The 17,935-nt window shown below is 41.3% G+C and overlaps 1 protein-coding gene across 1 annotated transcript; it reads left to right on the top strand.

The window, feature by feature from the left end:
• Nucleotides 1-812: 812 nt before the first annotated feature.
• Nucleotides 813-13,898, top strand: S1PR3 (sphingosine-1-phosphate receptor 3). Its single transcript, XM_066601995.1, has 2 exons — nt 813-1,008; nt 12,424-13,898. The coding sequence occupies exon 2, from the start codon at nt 12,572-12,574 to the stop codon at nt 13,700-13,702; it is 1,131 nt and encodes a 376-aa protein (XP_066458092.1). The 5' UTR covers nt 813-1,008; nt 12,424-12,571; the 3' UTR covers nt 13,703-13,898.
• Nucleotides 13,899-17,935: the final 4,037 nt, after the last annotated feature.

The following is a 17,935-nucleotide window of genomic DNA, read 5'->3' as shown; positions in this document are numbered from 1 at the left end:
TTAAATATCCTAGACCCTTAGGCTGGGTTCCCACGGGTCGTATACTCGTCAGAAATCATGCGGTTTTGCCGCAGCGAAAAAACGTGAGATTTCCACCAGGAAAGCGCAGCTATAAAACCCACGGCAAGTAGCCGTGGGTTTTGGAGTGACTTCGTCGCATGCTTTTCTGTGGCGGACAGCTCTCCCATAAAGCAGAGTGTGGGCAGAGCAGAAAAAAAAAAGAATGGACATGCTGTGACCCGGGAATCCGAGCTTATGCCAGCTTTGCCAAGATGGAGTGTCCGCTCCATGTGGACAAGATTTTTGACAAATCTCGCCCACATGGCTGGCTAACCACGGGATTAGCGGCCGCAGGCAGATTTGCAACAGCAAAATTACGCACGGAATTTCAGCGGCAAATCCGCCCTGTGTGAACGCAGGTTAAATGTAAAATCTGCAAGGAGGCACCTAATCTTACCATGAATAAAACAGGTGTCCTTTTATGTGTCAGAGGGGTCTTTAGACCTCTGAGGCACCACGGTCCGTATGCTAATGCTACATCTGCCTCCACTATAGCTATGACCCCAGGCGCACACACAGACAAACACAGGTAAATTTGTTCAATTGCAAATAGAATATGAGAGCTCCTACTGTTATCTTACCAACTATTGAAGAGGAATGTCATTTGACACTGTAGAAGAATTACCATTACAATGTAGTCATGCTGATGTGCAGAGAGCTAGAGGGACAGCATTACAGAGGAGGAGAAGGTGGGACCTGAGGCAAGCCTCTGGTAGCTGGGTTGTGCTGCTATCATTCACATCTTCCAGAGTGGCCAGAGAACATTCCCATTCAGGACAGAGAACCCCTCAGAAAAGAGGATAAAATCATCCTAGTAATCTCTTGGACCCTTCCTTGTCTACATCCGGATTCTTCTTTTTCTGAGGAATGTGTATGAGCCTGGAATTACTTACAAATTAATTTGCAAGTTGTATTATTAGACTTCTTGAAAGTATTTACACAGTTTAGGTAAGTGATTAAACTAAACATCCCTACAGCTTTAAAAACTTCTATGAATGTTCTGTGTATGTTCCCTATGTGTGTTTATATTCTTCTGTTTATGTTTTGGATGCATTCAGGTACTTTTGAAACATTTAGCATAATACTGTAGAATTCTCTTATTTCTTTCTTCTGTGTATATTCTGTATACAGCCATAAATTTTGTGGCTAAACTATACAAATCAGGTATACATCTGCAGACCTCCATGCATGTATGATCTATATCTATATGTTATACACACATTTCTGATTATATTCCATGTTCTTCTTAGGTGTGTATATTCTATAAACTTTCATTTACTTCTGTGTCTATATGCATTTGCATAAGTTTATCAGAACTTTGAGAGTGACTATAAAAGGTTTCAACAGTAAAGTCAAAACCAGTTAAAATAACAGTAACTCAGTGATTATTTCAAAGACTATGGAAGTAGCAGAAGAAAAAAGAATCCACCAGACAGCACTGGCAAAATAGAGGTTAATGACATAATTCTGTGGATGCCAATGTAAATTACAGACTATAGTTGCAGCCTGACTGTAAATATTGTGGTAAGACTGTTCACATTGCCAGGAACAGCCCTAAGAATTCATTTACATCATTTAGTATTTTTACGTGTTTATATGAAATTATTTTCTCAAGCACATTTCCCCGCACAGCTTGGACAATGATTCATAGGACCCTTTTAGCACTTTATCAGACATCCGCCTGACGTAAAGACAGCTGGCTGCATATTCTTCAGTCTGAACTGTCTCATCGGATGTCTTATTTTGCAGAGCTTTGGTTATACAGTCCATATTGGGCAAACGACCTCTGAAAACTTACAGTTATTTCCATTAGATTAGACATCATATATGTATGATGCATGAATCTTTCTACAGTATTCTGTAGTGGTTCATTGGCGTAATTTGGTTATTCAGCTAATTTGGCATGTATGTTCTGCTGTACTATCTAATACTAAACATAGAGACATCTCTAGCAGTTTGCAGTCCCAAAACAGGAAATAGAATCATATACTTCATGATTATGTATATTCACCTTCACTTTAACTTTTGACAATGAGCATGGACTTGGACAATGCAGAATACAGTAGTGTGACATTCATCTTCTGTCTTGGATGGTGGCTACCCCTCATTACTCATCTGGTATAAGCTGATGCATTCCAATAGTATACTGAGAAATGATATTTTATCTAATGTGTATTTACCCTGCAAGACCATGCAGTAAGGTGAAAGTAATATGAAAAACCCCTGCAGAATGGCATTTACATCCAGTCATGTTGGATACTTGGTAGCATTTATAATGTATAACCTATCCTGGTCAGACACATAACTTACTTATTTACAGCTCAGTATGGAAACCGGAAAGAACGATGTAAAGGTGCGCTCAAATGTTGCTGCTTTGTTGTGGATTTTGTTGCAGATCTGCAGTAGATTTCACCTCTTCAATTTAAAGTCAATTGCAATGCTGAAATCTGTTGCAGATCTGCACCAAAATCTGCGACAAAGTCTGCAGTAGAACATGTGAACGCACCCTAAAGTATTTGTATCTGCATAATACAGTTTCACACAATAAGGTCAATTATTTACTTAGAGGGGACATAATATATCAGTATAGGTATTTGTTGTTTTTTTTTTTTTTTGAGGAGACGGAATGGGACCTGCATCATCTATAAAAATCAATATTTAAGTGTCTTCTACAGAATGACTGTAGGGAATGATGCTTAAATATTATATTTCATGTTCCATTATTACTGAGCCATATAGATATATGATAATGAATTAGATGTAAGTTATGAATATGGACTTTCACCTCTCATTGTATTTCTTAATATCTGTATCAGACTGATTTTAAATTTGCCAGAAGCATAGACCACAGATTAAAAGTGGACAGCGCCCCAGTGGCCTATTTACCATTAATCCCAGTATAGTGCTGTACTTGCTTTATTACGGTTACCAGAAGCGGACAGTGAATCTGTCAGATGTGATATTACATTGTTCTATCCTTTATTTCATACAGCTCATTATGAACAGCAGGGATAACTCATTAGTAGGCAGGTGAAGCTTTAGACTAGAGCTATGCGGACACTTTGTGGCACTACTGATACATTGTAACTATTGAGTGACAAATCCAGTCCACAACAATGTATTTCTTTGCACAGTAGCTGTCGCTCAACCATGAAATTCAATCAGCAGCTCTCCGAATAGTCTCCATCTCCAGCCCTAACCGTAATGATATTTAGTATATTATAGGGGTTACATGCGGATTTTGCAGTGGATCGTGCTTTTAATTTGCAGCGGATTTCGCTCCATATGGTTCATTGCAAGGGTGAAATCTGTGGTCAAAATCCGAGACTTTTCCACAGGATAATGAGTATTCTGCAGATTTGTCTGAGCATATTATATCATAGATTGCTGCAGATTTGCAGTAAAAACATCCGAACTGGAAATGTGCATCAATTCGACCATGCGTGAACAGCGCCTTAGTCTACAGCAAATGGACACAGTATATAGGGAAGATATGGTAGGATTCCATGATTTTTAGTTCTATATATGAGTTACGTATCTTGAGAACTTTGTGTTTCTTTAAGATACATGTTCACAATATTGTCAGTACTTTACATTATACTCATATGCAGGTCAGCTTAGATAAGGGTCCTTTCACATGTGATGGATAATTCTGTTACAGACAAATCTGCACCAAAATCTGCCAGATTTGCCACAGATTTCGTACTAAGAAAATTCACAGCAATTATGCAGAAAATCCATGTCAAAATGCACGTTGGACACGGAAATATTCGTGTACATGGTGTACTTTGCATGGTGGAACTTTCAGACAGGTGTACTTTTACACTGTATTTGGTCCGTGTTTTGTGGACCATCACGTGGAGCTAATGTAAATCTATACAATGGCCATATTTTTCACAGCCATGTTTTAAAAACCCAGCATGTGCTAATTTTGTCCATTTCTGCATTCATTGGTATCATTTTCTATTGGGCAAATACAGATCCATATTTACCCAGTTGATACCAAGACCAATCACAGCAAGTATGGAGGCAAATACAGATCAACCAATGATGAAATATGGTGGAAATGTCATTTAACACGTCCGTTTTACGGATCTGTTACTGACGTGTGACAATAAGCTCATCTGACACTGGTCTAACAGAGATAGCTGCGCTCTTAAATTAATACATATTACTTAGTGCTCACAGTCCTATATCTACCAAATCCAAAGATCATTAAAGGGAATTTAGCAAGGAATTTAAGTAATAAAGGGCGGTGAGAATGGAATTTGCTGTAGAGGAAGTAGTTGGAGGAAATTCACCAGGGGAATTTAAGATGAAATAGGATAGGTTCCTTGAGAAAAGTCCCAGAGCTATAGGAATCCGTAGGTCATGTTAGGGTTCTCTATCAATAAACATATATCTCCAGGACTCATTAAGGCAGCCTTGCTTGTCTGCACACTGAAACTGAAGAAAAAACAAGAAAACATGACATTTTACAGGAAAGATCATTTCATTTGTACAATGTTTCTTCAACTTGTCCTTAAAAACCCAGGTCATATTATAATTGTATGCATAATGACATCATTAAAATGTAATAGCTATTGTAATGGTTGCCCTAAATATGCTTTAAAAATATAAAATATGTAAAAAGTACAAATCCATTGGAAAATAACCCATAGCTAGGAACGGAATGACTCATCTGGTTCATATTTAAACTTTAAAATCAACAATGATTTCACATGCATTTTAAAAGGCATTTTAGAGAGACTTTTTTTTATACACGTGCCTTTTTCAAGGATTTTTTGATTTCCTATAGAGACATCTATGGAAAAACACCTAAAAAAGTGACTACCCTAGAGTATGCTGAGTTTGAACACCATACAGCTAAAAAATACAAGACAAGGAAGAAAAAACATCACAAAACAATAAAGTATATGTGAAGTGTGTGTAATATTTCCCATTGACCTACAGCCACCATCTGGTCAGGGGATTTTTGCTGCAAAGACACCGTGAAAAATGTAGAGTTTTGACTCAGAACGCTATGTATGAAACTTCTCTTAGGGACCTTTCACATGGGTGGAATATTTCTGCCAAGAGGCATCACAAGACGTAGAGCTATGGAATCCCGCACCAAAATCCGCAGGTCTAACTTCAGATTTTGATACATAATTACAGGTAGATTTAGAGTCTCTTTACACAGACGTATTTGCATTCGTATTTTCAATGCAATACGCAAAGAATAGAATCCATTGATATCGATGAGTTTGTTCTGATGTTCCGTATTTTGTGTGTGCATTTCTCGCACTTGCAAAAAAAAAAAATTGGACATGCTATATTTTGTGTGAATTTGTGCACTAAAGCAAGGGTCTCCAACTCCAGTCCTCAGGGACCACCAACAGGTCATGTTTTCAGGATATCCTATGGTAAGAACACCTGTGGCAATGTCTGAGGCACCGACAATAATTACATCACCTGTGCAATACTGAAGAAATCCTGAAAGCATGACCTGTTGGTGGTCCCTGAGGACTGGAGTTCTGGAACACTGCACTAAAGAACCCCATAGTAGTCTATGGGGAGGTGCACAAATGTGCACGCAATACGAAACAGGATGCACAAAATACAGCAGGAAAATAATGCATCTTGACCTCATTAGGCTAAATAGCCTTTTATATCACAGTGGGGGGGAGGGTCTCGCACCCATGGGAACATGCCCTGTGATCGCAGAAAGGAAAGTAAAATGCGCGATACACGAGCAAAAGCAACTTGTTCACGGCACAAATGTACTGAGCATAGACAAGCGGAAAAATGTAATTGCTTATCTGAAGGAACCCTTAGGCTGGGTTCACACAGGGCAGATTTGCCGCGGAAATTCCGTCCGGAATTTTGCCGTGGCAAATCCACCTGCGCCGCTAATCCCGGCATTTGCCAGCCATGTGGATGAGATTCCTCAGAAATCTCGTCCACACGGGACGGTGAACCCGCTGCGGCAAAGCCAACAGAAGCCGGCGCTGCGGCATGGATTCCCCAGCCGCAGCATGTACATTTTTTTCTTCTTCCGCTGCGGCTGCGCTCTCCTCTAAGAGCAAGCGGGCAGGCCGCTTCAAAATCCGCGGCTAAGTGCCGCTGGTTTTAAAGCAGCGCTTCTCCCGGCGGAAATCTCACTTTTTTTGCTGCGGCCAAACCGCAAGATTTCCGCTGGGATTCCAGTGTGTGTGAACCCAGGCTTGAGCCATTTGCAATTCTGCAGCAACATTCACAGGTAGCCTGCAGATTATGCTCACGATAGGTCTTCAATAGTTGATTAGCAGCGCTCCTCTGCTTGGGATCCCAGCTTATCCACTGATTCTTGGTACTACAGTCAGTACAAACAGTGCGAGAAGCAGTTAGTGAAGTCCATATTGCAGTGGTCCGTTGTGGTACTGCAGGCACTGGCCCCATTGAATTTAATGGGAGTGGTGCCTGCAGTATCAAACCAAGCCACTACAATGTGGACAGCACTATCCACTTCCAGCACTGTTCACACATAGGCCTCATATCCACGGCACATGCAGATTCCACATGGGGAATTCCGCACGAAATCTGGCCGTGCCCGCGACCGGCGACCCTGCGTACCTGTCCGTGTCTTCTTTTTCAGTACTGTAGATATGTGTGGACATTTCAGCCAGCCCACCGGGACATGCACAGGATAAGTCATCAGTAGTTGAATGGTGGGCTTCACTGCACAGGTTTTTTTTTTTTTTTAAATCTCCTGCTCTTCCTCTGGAATCCTGCGGACAAGCTGTGGTTCAAACGGCTTCCATTGATTTCAACGGAAGCCATCCGTATGGGAACTGCAGTAAAATGGAGCATGCTGCAATTTTCATCTGTGAGTGGAAACCGCAATTGGTTTCTGCTCATATGCATGAAGAATCGTTTTTCCATAGCATGCTATGAAGGGTTATTGCTGCGGAATCCATAAGCGGACGCCCACTGCGTATTACGCAGCAAAAATCCACCCGTGGATATGAGGCCTAACACAAGGTTTGGGCATCAGTTGATCAGCTGGGGTCACGAGCGGTGAAGTCCACCATTCAACTACTGATGACTTATCCTGAGGACAAGTAGTAAAAGACTTGGAGAACCCATTTAGTATAGTAGGCTCTCTGACATATTCTTATTTATATGTCATCAGCATATTTTACTGTGCTGTATGTATGATTATATCAATATATACATTAATTCTGATCTGTCTCTTAGATCAATGGAAAGCGCAGGCTAATAAAAGGACATAAAGGTGGTTCTGTCTTTGCAGACACACAAATATTGTTATGGATGACAGTCATCACATTATCATCTTGTGCTAAATTACGTGTGTTTAATCTAAGAGGCCACAAAGTACTAATAAGTGAAAAGAGCTCCAAAGTAACAACAATTAGTTTTATTCATGTCTCCAGGCTATTAAGTTCAGCAAGTTACCTATTAACCTAATAGTACAGCTGGAACTCAATCTATTCTTTTCCACTCTGTTGACATGCAAGCGGTGAACACACCCGGCCATTTCAAAGCTGCTGTTCTTTATAAGTGCTAACACATTGCTTATAATGACTGCTTGTTTTGGAAACATGTCTATCTCTCCAATGGCAGTGATGTGCTGATCATCTAAGTGTATATATACAAATGCCAAGTAAGGCGTAAATACAGCGCTATTGATGTACCGCTTTAAAAATTCATTAAAAGAAAATCTTCGTTTAAGCTAGACTCACTCTGGGTTCCAGCGCGCGCCCAGCTTTTCCATTCTGTCTGAATTGCCGAAAATGTCTTACACTAGTTAAATGGAAACCAAAAGTTTATCTCCATTTGACCCGGTAGCCATTCATTTCCATTATTCTTACCTTATCTTAAAATGATGGAATGGAACAGAAACCAGGTGAAGGGAAGACCACATTTGTATCTTTGCTCTTCGATAAACTAAAGGCGGCTTCACATGGGCATATTTGCACATGCAATAAACAGTGAATAGAACTCCTTGATTTCAATGGGTTTGTTCACATGCACGTAGTTGGCATGCACATTCTGGCCACGCATGCACATGGACTTATATCCTCATACATATATTTAGAATTTGGAAACATTAAGGTACAGTAAATAAGCATCTTTGCATTGAACAGACACAATAGATATGCAGTGAACCTCTTAGGTGAAGTACGGTGAATATGGCAGCTCTGTAAGGGATGATTCATATCAGTATCCAGGGGTACTGTTTTGCTGCTCCATTTAAGGAGCAGGAAAATGGCACCTCCTGGCTGAATGGATCCATCTTATGATCATTTGCAGAAATGATCTGGAGGAGGGAATTGATGGGGAACTGAGCAAATTTGCCAATGACACAAAACTAGAGGAATAGCTAACACTAAGGAAGAGAGAGTATTCAAAAAAATCTAGAAAAGCTTGAACAGTGGGCAGCGACTAACAGAATGGTATTTAACAAGGAGAAATGCAAAGTCCTACATCTGGGCAAGAAAAATGAAAAAAACATATACAGAATGGGAGGAATTGGGCTAAGCAGCAGCACATGTGAAAAAGACTTGTGTATACTAATAGATCATAGACTGAACATGAGTCAACAATGTGATGCAACAGCCAAAAAGGCAAACACAATTCTGGGATGTATTAAGAGAAGCATAGAGTCTAGATCACGTCAGGTAATTATCGCCCTCTACTCTTCCTTAGTCAGACCTCATCTGGAATACTGTGTCCAGTTCTGGGCACCCCATTTTACAAAAGACATAGACAAACTGGAGCAAGTTCAGAGAAGGGTTACCAAGATGGTGAGCGGTCTGCAAGCCATATCCTATGAGGAACGGTTAAAGGATCTGGGAATGTTTAGCTTGCAAAAAAGAAGGCTGAGACGAGACTTAATAGCGGTCCACAAATATCTGAAGGGCTGTCGCACTGCAGAGGGATCAGCCCTATTCTCATTTGTACAAGGAAAGACTAAAAGCAATGGGATGAAACTGAAAGGGAGGAGACACAAATGAGATATTAGACAGTGAGGGTGATCAATGAGTGGAACAGGTTACCATGGGAGGTGGTGAGTTCTCCTCCAATGGAAGTCTTCAAACAAAGGCTGGACAGATATCTGTCTGGAATGATTTAGTGATTCTGCACTGAGCAGGGGGGTTGGACCAGACGACCCTGGAGGTCCCTTCCAACTCTGCCATTCTATGATTCTAGAACCGAACAAACCTCATTGGATTCTGTTTACTTTCCAACTGGACTTCCAGCTTGATGCAGGACAAAATAGCGCAGCGTGCTATACTATGTCATCCTGTTGTAAAACATAATTTAATGACACAGGTTCCAAATGAAAACTCCAAACCTGATGTGAATGAACCCTTAGGGCGCCTACCCACTGGCGTTTGCGTTTTCCGCGCGTTTTTGGCGCATCTCCGCGCGTTTTTTGCGGCATTTTTGCGGCTTTTTCGCGCCTTTTCCGTTAATTTCCATTGACATTCATGGGTACATTAAGAGAAAAATAAGGACACATATGCAACTGACAGTTCCTATGTTAAAAATTGCAACGGACCGAAAAAAAAAACGCAAGTGGACAAGAACACATTCTATCCTAATTGCTCTTCAGAAAAAACGCAAAACGCAAAGGAAAAAAAATCGCAAGTGGGTAGGCGCCCTCAGTTTGCCTTTGAATTACAGTCAGAACAGAATATTATCCACACGTTCATTCCATTTTCTTCACGCTGCATACTTTGCTTTATATACATTTTAGTTTTTAATCCCACACCCTGGTGCGCCGGCTATATGCATGCCCATAGGAATCAGCCCGGCCGCTCTTTAGCAGTATTTCATCTCAGGGTTTTAAATTCCTCATTTTAAATACAGTAAGAATAGAGAAATGATGGCTCCTCGGTAACCGCTGGCTGACGTGAGGGGCTCACCTTGCTTCACATCAGGAGCATTATACTTTGTGTGACACATCATAAATTATGTCCAGCATCTAGCTGATAGCTTCACTTTAGTTTGTTCCCAGAACAGCCATTTACAGCACTAAACAGCCTATAATGAGATTAATGTACACAATTACCATTATAGGACGAAAAAGGAATCACGCACATTTCAATCGTGGTTGCATCTTAGGTTCCAAAAACACATTGGAAAGACTCCCAGGTCATAATGATCCAGTTTCTCGGAATACACACATTAATATCCTTAATCCAGAACCTAATTGTCTGGATGAGTTCAGAAATAACGACTTTTTAGTCTAGAATCACATATTAGTCTGGAATTTGGAGGATTTAGAGGTAAAAGTTCAGGTAGTGGAAAAAGTTGCGAGATTTCAGCAATAGGACAGACAATTCAAAATCAAAACTATCATGGAACCTGGCAGATCATGACCTTCTTTCCATTGGGGGTGGGGGGGAAGCAATTGTACAGTTAGAGAGTACATGCAAATATTATCTGATTCACAACCCTGTCTCCACTTTAGGATATGGAGAATTTGCTGGACGGGAATTAGTGGACTCCTGGTCACCTGATAGGTGTAGATCAGAGGTGGCATTTATGGCATATCCAGCAATGGCCACAGTATGGCCGAAAATGGCACCGATACGCAGTTTTTTAAATTGGTTTTTAATGGTTGTGGAGTTTTCAAGGTGATACCAGCTTTACCTGTAAAGCCCTGTGTCTATGTTCTGAGCTTTCGGGTTCTTCTTATCGACCCTTCATCAGGCATGGCTTTTGTGTGACCACAGGCTTTAGAAGGCTTCCTGCTGAATGCAATCTGTGGAGAAAACAACACCATTGTGCAGCTGTTTGTGCAAGTCGTAGATGACTCATGGGGAACTGGGGGACCACTCCACGCCAGGGCCCATCGGAGGATTCACCTGTTCCCCTGTGGTCCAGTGCAAGGCTGGCCTCATACACAGAGCTCTGCTGTGCATGACCCCTTTGACTTGCTAAATGATGATTATGCTGATCTGCAAATTACATGCCCTATAAGACAAGACATTAGTTAAAAAAAACTGGATGCATAGATGTAGCAGACGTGAATATGTCATAATAGCAAAGCGTTAAAGGGGTTGTCCAGTTCTAAACTATTGACTGCTTATCAGTAGGAAAGGCCATCAGTAGTGCATCTACAAGGGTCTGCCCCATGGGATTCCAATTGATCTTCTGTTCACTGGGTCAGTGCGCTTGTTCACTGAGCTGATTTCTGCAGGAAGGAGACAGCTCTGTCCTCACTGCAGTGGCCAGGCTTGGTATTGCAGCCAAATTGCCACTGAATTGAATGGAAACTATGCCTGTAATACCAAGCTGGGCATCTGCAGTGAAAAAGTTGCTATATACTTTCTGCAGAAATCAGCTCAGTGCATAAGCACACGGCCTGGATAACAATTCATCAGCATGGGTCTTGGGTGGCAGACTGCCACTAATTTACTATTAATGGCCTGTCCTAAGAACAGGACATCAATCGTTTACAACTGGACAACCCCTTCAAAGTGCTATTCCCAAAATTTTAAAGAATAGATGCTAAAGGTCTGATTGGTGGAGGTCCCATAGCTGAGGCCTGACTGATTCTGAGAACGGGGGTCCCCCTCTGTTCCTCACTGTGGGCTCATTGCATCCTCCACAGTGATGTGGAGGGTGAATGGAGCATGTACCATGCTGCTCCATTCCTTTCAATGGGGTTGACAGAAATAGCTGAGTACAAGCTGAGTACTAGCTCTGGTAGTCCCATTGAAGGTGAATGGAATAGCATCATGCTCAACTGCTGCTCCACACAATCTCCACATCACTGTGGAGGGTACTGTGAGAAGGAGAGGAGAACAAGGGACCCCCATTCTCAGGATCAGTGATGATCTCAACGATGAGATTCCCACCAATCAGACTTTTATCACCTGTCCTGTAAAGAGCTGATAAAATCAATTTTGAGAATAACCCTTTAAGGACTGTATGGACAAATGTCAAATTCAACTTTGCTACATTTATACCTGATAAAATCAGACATCTCTATTTTATAAGTACTTATGAAAGCTACTTTTTGAAACTTTAAAAATATGTTTCCCTTTTAAACGGGTACATGCATAATTGACAATGTTATAAACATTACTAAAAGGATATGACAAATGACTATTGGGTCCCTGTCGTAAAGTGCATTATGAAACTGGAACACGATGACCAGCCATAGCATAAATCTGGTGATAGCTACATAAACCATTGAAGCTTCCCTATATTTTACTGCAACTTAGAAAACATATAGCTTGTATTGTAATTTGGGTTCACGCATGACTTACAGACCGGAGAGAAGCAGAGAACTGAAAAACAAAATTTGTGGTTTGGAAATGCATTCTACGGCTCATATCCAGTCATTTATCTTTTATTTTGCAGGATTTGCTCCGCATTTCAGGATGTCCAGCTCCCTCCCTCCAGCTCATTCCAAAGAGATGCTGCAGAAGATGTGGCTCCAGTGCCCTCTTGTGGATTGTGTTTAAATTACAACATTGAAGTTAACAAGTCTTGTACACTCCAAACTACCATGGGTGGTGATCACTTAACGTCTACCAACCTGATTGTCCAAGGAAATCAGAAATGTGATATAACTATCAAACTTCACTACAACTACACAGGAAGATCTCTAAAAACCAATGTGGATCAATTGGACAAAACCAGTTTGCTATTTCTTATCATATGCAGCTTCATAGTACTGGAAAACCTCATGGTACTGATCGCTATATGGAAAAATAACAGATTCCACAACAGAATGTACTTTTTCATTGGCAACTTAGCACTTTGTGACTTGCTAGCCGGCATAGCATATATAGTGAACATCCTTATGTCTGGCGCTAACACCTGTAATATCTCATTGACGGCATGGTTTGTACGGGAAGGAAGTATGTTTATAGCCCTTGGTGCATCAACATTCAGTTTGTTGGCCATCGCTATTGAAAGGCATTTGACAATGATAAAAATGAGGCCTTATGATGCCAACAAGAAATACCGTGTATTTCTCCTCATTGGGACCTGCTGGCTTATTTCCTTTTCATTAGGTGCCTTACCGATCCTTGGCTGGAACTGTCGTAACAACTTAGATGATTGCTCCACTGTGTTACCATTGTATTCTAAAAAGTATGTTGGCTTCTGCATCAGTATTTTCATAGTCATCTTGATTGCCATCGTCATCCTTTATGCCCGGATCTACATCTTAGTGAAGTCCAGCAGCAGAAGAGTCACAAATCACAGCAATTCGGAGAGATCAATGGCCCTTCTGAGGACTGTGGTCATTGTGGTCAGCGTATTCATCGCCTGCTGGTCACCTTTGTTCATTCTTCTCTTGATCGATGTTGCCTGTAAAGCAAGGGAGTGTCTCATCTTGTATAAAGCCCAATGGTTTATTGCTCTGGCTGTACTTAATTCAGCCTTGAACCCTCTTATCTATACGCTGGCCAGTAAGGAGATGCGCCGGGCTTTCTTCCGCCTTGTGTGTGCTTGTTTGGTCAAGTCCAATGCTTCAAGGTCTTTGCCAATTCAACCAACGCCAGATCAGAGCCGGAGCAAATCCAGCAGCAGCAGCAACTCCCCGAAACACAAGGGATTTATACAATCTCACTTCCAAAGTAAAGAGGACAAAAGCGAATCTTCAATTCAGAATGGGAATATCATCAAATGATTGTTGCCCGGTCAGTACCAGCTCTGTGCCAAGGAGCTTTGGGAAACGGAAACTGTATATTTTTTACAGTTGTTTCTGCACTTAAATTATGAGAATTCAGTGAATTATACAAGAATATGTACTTCTATATTTAATGCATGAACCCAGACATTATCAAGTGTTCTAACTCAGGAAAATAAAGTGCATGCTCCACACACTTGCATCCTACATTCTGCTTCTCTGTACCATTCAATAAGAAATATTCTATATATCTGTATGTTTGTAACACTAATATATCCTACCATAGTTATAGAAGTACCTTTAGTTCAGCATTGTTTGATGTCTGGTATGCATGGGATGCGAAACATGAAATGCCAGTCAGGATCTTTTAGCCATATTGAAGAGGTATATGCATAGATATGACTTTTTATATATGCCAGTACCTCACTGTTATTGTGAGACTACCATACAATATAGTGACAGCGGACTGTAAGGTCAGTCAACATTAACTTTTAGTACTCTGTATGATTGAATAGGCTTGCTTTTAAAATCTGTCCAAGGTGCCGATGTTTATTTTAAAAAAGTGTAATTTTGATCATTCTCTGTCAATGGTGCAATTTTTGCTTGAAGTGTGTCAAATTCAATACTTAAAGGGAACTTGTTGGCTCAATCACAATGTCTAATTTTCAGCCATGATGTTATAGAGCCGGAGGAGCTGATCAGATTGATATAAAGTTTTATGGGGAAAGATTCAGTAGAACTTGTATTTTATGCATTTATATCTCTGCTCATTCTGAACTGAACAGTCCAATGGGCGGAGCTATCAGTGACTGACGCCTATCTATAGCTGTCAATAGCTCCACCCATTGGACTGTTCAGTCAGAATGAGCATAGATATAAATGCATAAAACGCAAGTTATACTGAAACTTTCCTCAAAATACTATATATCAATCTGCCCATGTCCTCCTGCTCTATAGAATGACAGGTTCCCTTTAACCCTTTCCAATCCAATTTTGGATTCAGGGTTTCCCAAAAGGCTTTCTCTTTTTGCTGTTATATAACAGTGCCATCTGCTGGCTAAAGCCAGTGTGTGTGCGCCAGAGAGGCTCCAACAGCAGAGTAGCTGGAAATAGATGGTAAGAATACCCTGTCAGACGTCTTTTAACATTGGAGTTGTACAAGCTTCAAATCGGAATGTAGGAAGACGTCAGACAGTGGATTGGAAAGGGTTAATTGCAGAATTTCACCATTTAGAAATATTCTTCAACAATGTATGCTTTACATGACTTGTTATCAGCTGGAGTACAAAATATTGTACTTACTTTATAAATGTAGCCCATGCTTCTGATCAATTTGACCACATTGTTGAATGGAAAACTGGTGGAAAAACATGCAAAAAATAGCAACAAGACACTGGATGAACTTGGCACACATATGGCTGTCATGTTCTATTTCAAGGAATTGTTTGTATTGTATAATATATACTGACCATCCGATACTAATGCATATAATGAATTGGCATATTAGCAACTACATGTCACTGTTTTATCTTTGACTTCAAAATTAATCTAATTTAGCTATTAGAGTAATTTCATGCACAGGTTTTTATGGCAGTTTGTCATGCATTTTTTTGAGCAAAAGCCAGAAGTGCATTCAACGAAAAATAGACATTTAAGTCCTTCCTTTATATTGCCCTTATCTTTTGAAACCACTTCTGCATTTGGCCTAGACAGCATAAAAACTACCACAGAAACCTCTGTATGAAACTACCCTCAAGGGGTTGTCCCACGTCTAGTTGCTTCGCTACAGGAAGCAGACAGCTCCTTATATTACACAGTGGCCTGGGTTGGTATTGCAGCCTGAGTCTTATTAAAGTGAAATGGGACTCAGCCTGAAGTACTAACCTGAGCAGCCAAGCAATGTATGGAGCTGCTTGCTTCCTGCAGAAGTGCAATAACCCCTCTAAAGTGTAAACCACCTTACAGTGGAAACATACCATTCATAGACTCTCTATTTGAATTTCTTAAGAAGACATAACTTATTTTAACATATAGATCAGGGTGAAGAGCAGCATATAAGACTATTGATTATGTCCAACAACAAGTTTCTTCACGGGGACACAGCCATTTTATGTGTCATTTCACTTAATTCTCCTCCAAAACCACTAATCCACCTGGCCTCCAGAGCCAAAGCTCCTACCCTGGTCAGCCAACGGTCCACATTGCCGCAGGGTTTTCAGAGTTCAACAATGCTACTCATACTAAAAGTAACTGGACTATTAGTTTGGCAGGTGCAATATTTGGAGCTACTATGTTTCCATCAGCACATTTTCTTTGCTTCTATAAGTCTCTGGTTACTTTCAAGTGTTCACATGCTCCCTTTGTAGCTTTATGGATTTGTATTGCTTTATCTACAAGCTTGTGTGGAACGGAAACAATTTATTTTCTAGATGTCATATCCGATTTTTAGCTGATAGGCAAACAACTCCTGGCTCAACTGGATATTTTCTACTATTGCTTAGAAGGGCAGAGCAAGCAATATTTGAATTATATCACAGTACCATAGAAATTCCTATTAGCATTGCTATTTTACATGCCACTCTAACTCTAAAGTGCACTGAAGTGGTGTGCGCCACATTTATTAGAAGGCGCATGCTTCTTAACCAATTTGCTGCATGCCTGGCCAGTGCATGTGTAAGAATGTGAGGTCTACACCGGCTATGATTTATGCCAGTTTCTATCATAAATTATAGTCCACCTCTCCAGTTACTGGAGGTCCTGCTTTTTTTTGTAAACAATGCCCACTTTTAGAACAGCGCCAAGTGGGTACTAAAAGATGGGTGCAGGCTAAGAGGGGAAAGAAGCGTCAGCAGTAAAGAACAAGCAGTTAGTTAGCAGCCAGCACTTTGTAGTTAGGTAGAGTAAATTCTTATTAAATTGCTATATACAGTGTGTCACTCCATCTCATCCCTTCCCACTGCTGCAACTAGGATTTAACACATCTCTCCCCCTCCACCTGCTATAGAAGTTAGGGCTTAAACACATAGGCGTTTTACTAGCTCCTTTCTCGGGCAGAAAGATAGGACTTGCCCTATCCTTCCTGCATGTAGTTAAAGGGGTGGTCTCGCGAAAGCAAGTGGGTCTATACACTTCTGTATGGCCATATTAATGCACTTTGTAATATACATCGTGCATTAAATATGAGCCATACAGAAGTTATTCACTTACCTGCTCCGTTGCTAGCGTCCCCGTTGCCATGGTTCCGTCTAACTTCGGTGTCTTCTTGCCTTTTTAGACGCGCTTGCGCAGATCCGTCTTCTCCCTTCTTCTCCCTTCGGCTCCGCTCGGCAGCATCGGCATTTTGGCTCCGCCCCCTTGTACGCATCATCGCGTAGCTCCGCCCCATGACGTGTGCCGGTTCCAGCCTCCTGATTGGCTGGAATCGGCACATGACGGGGGCGGAGCTACGCGATGACGCGAAAAGGGGGCGGAGCCAAAACTCCGATGCTTCCAAGACCAGCCGAAGGGAGAAGATGCATCTGCGCAAGCGCGTCTAAAAAGGCAAGAAGACACCGAAGTTAGACGGAACCATGGCAACGGGGACGCTAGCAACGGAGCAGGTAAGTGAATAACTTCTGTATGGCTCATATTTAATGCACGATGTATATTACAAAGTGCATTAATATGGCCATACAGAAGTGTATAGACCCACTTGCTTTCGCGAGACCACCCCTTTAATACTACATGCTGGAAAGATAGGGCAGGACTTGGGTGATCAATGAGTGGAACAGGTTACCACGTGAGGTGGTGAGTTCTCCTTCAATGGAAGTCTTCAAACAAAGGCTGGACAAATATCTGTCTGGGATGATTTAGTTAATCCCGCGCTGAGCAGGGGGTTGGACCCGATGACCCTGGAGGTCCCTTCCAACTCTACCATTCTAGGATTGTATGACTTATCTTTCCACATTTGTTTTCCAACTCCTGTGCTATGGCACGAAATTTGAACAGCCAGAGGAAAAAAAAAAACACGTTTATGCGCTACTATGATCCATAGTGGCGAGCGTAGTTGTGCATATGACCACCTAAAACCGCCCTTATGTTACACATCCCCCCCCCCCCCGCCCCTTCTGTCACTAGTTTCAGTTTCCCGTCAGTCTTCCTGACTGATAGATTCTGCTAAAATATTAGCCCCCCAACAGAGCAGTATGTTGGAGCACATCGGGGGATAAAAAGTAAAGGGTTAATAATTTTTAA

The sequence above is a fragment of the Eleutherodactylus coqui genome, chromosome 5 (genome assembly GCF_035609145.1).
Source record: "Eleutherodactylus coqui strain aEleCoq1 chromosome 5, aEleCoq1.hap1, whole genome shotgun sequence".
Taxonomy (NCBI): Eukaryota; Metazoa; Chordata; class Amphibia; order Anura; family Eleutherodactylidae; genus Eleutherodactylus; species Eleutherodactylus coqui.
Note: the sequence above shows the minus strand (reverse complement) of the source record. Positions and strands in the feature narration are given on the sequence as shown.

What these genes read in the sequence shown, in the direction of transcription:
- S1PR3 (XM_066601995.1), top strand. Translation starts at nt 12,572, where the DNA reads ATGGGTGGTGATCACTTAACGTCTACCAACCTGATTGTCCAAGGAAAT.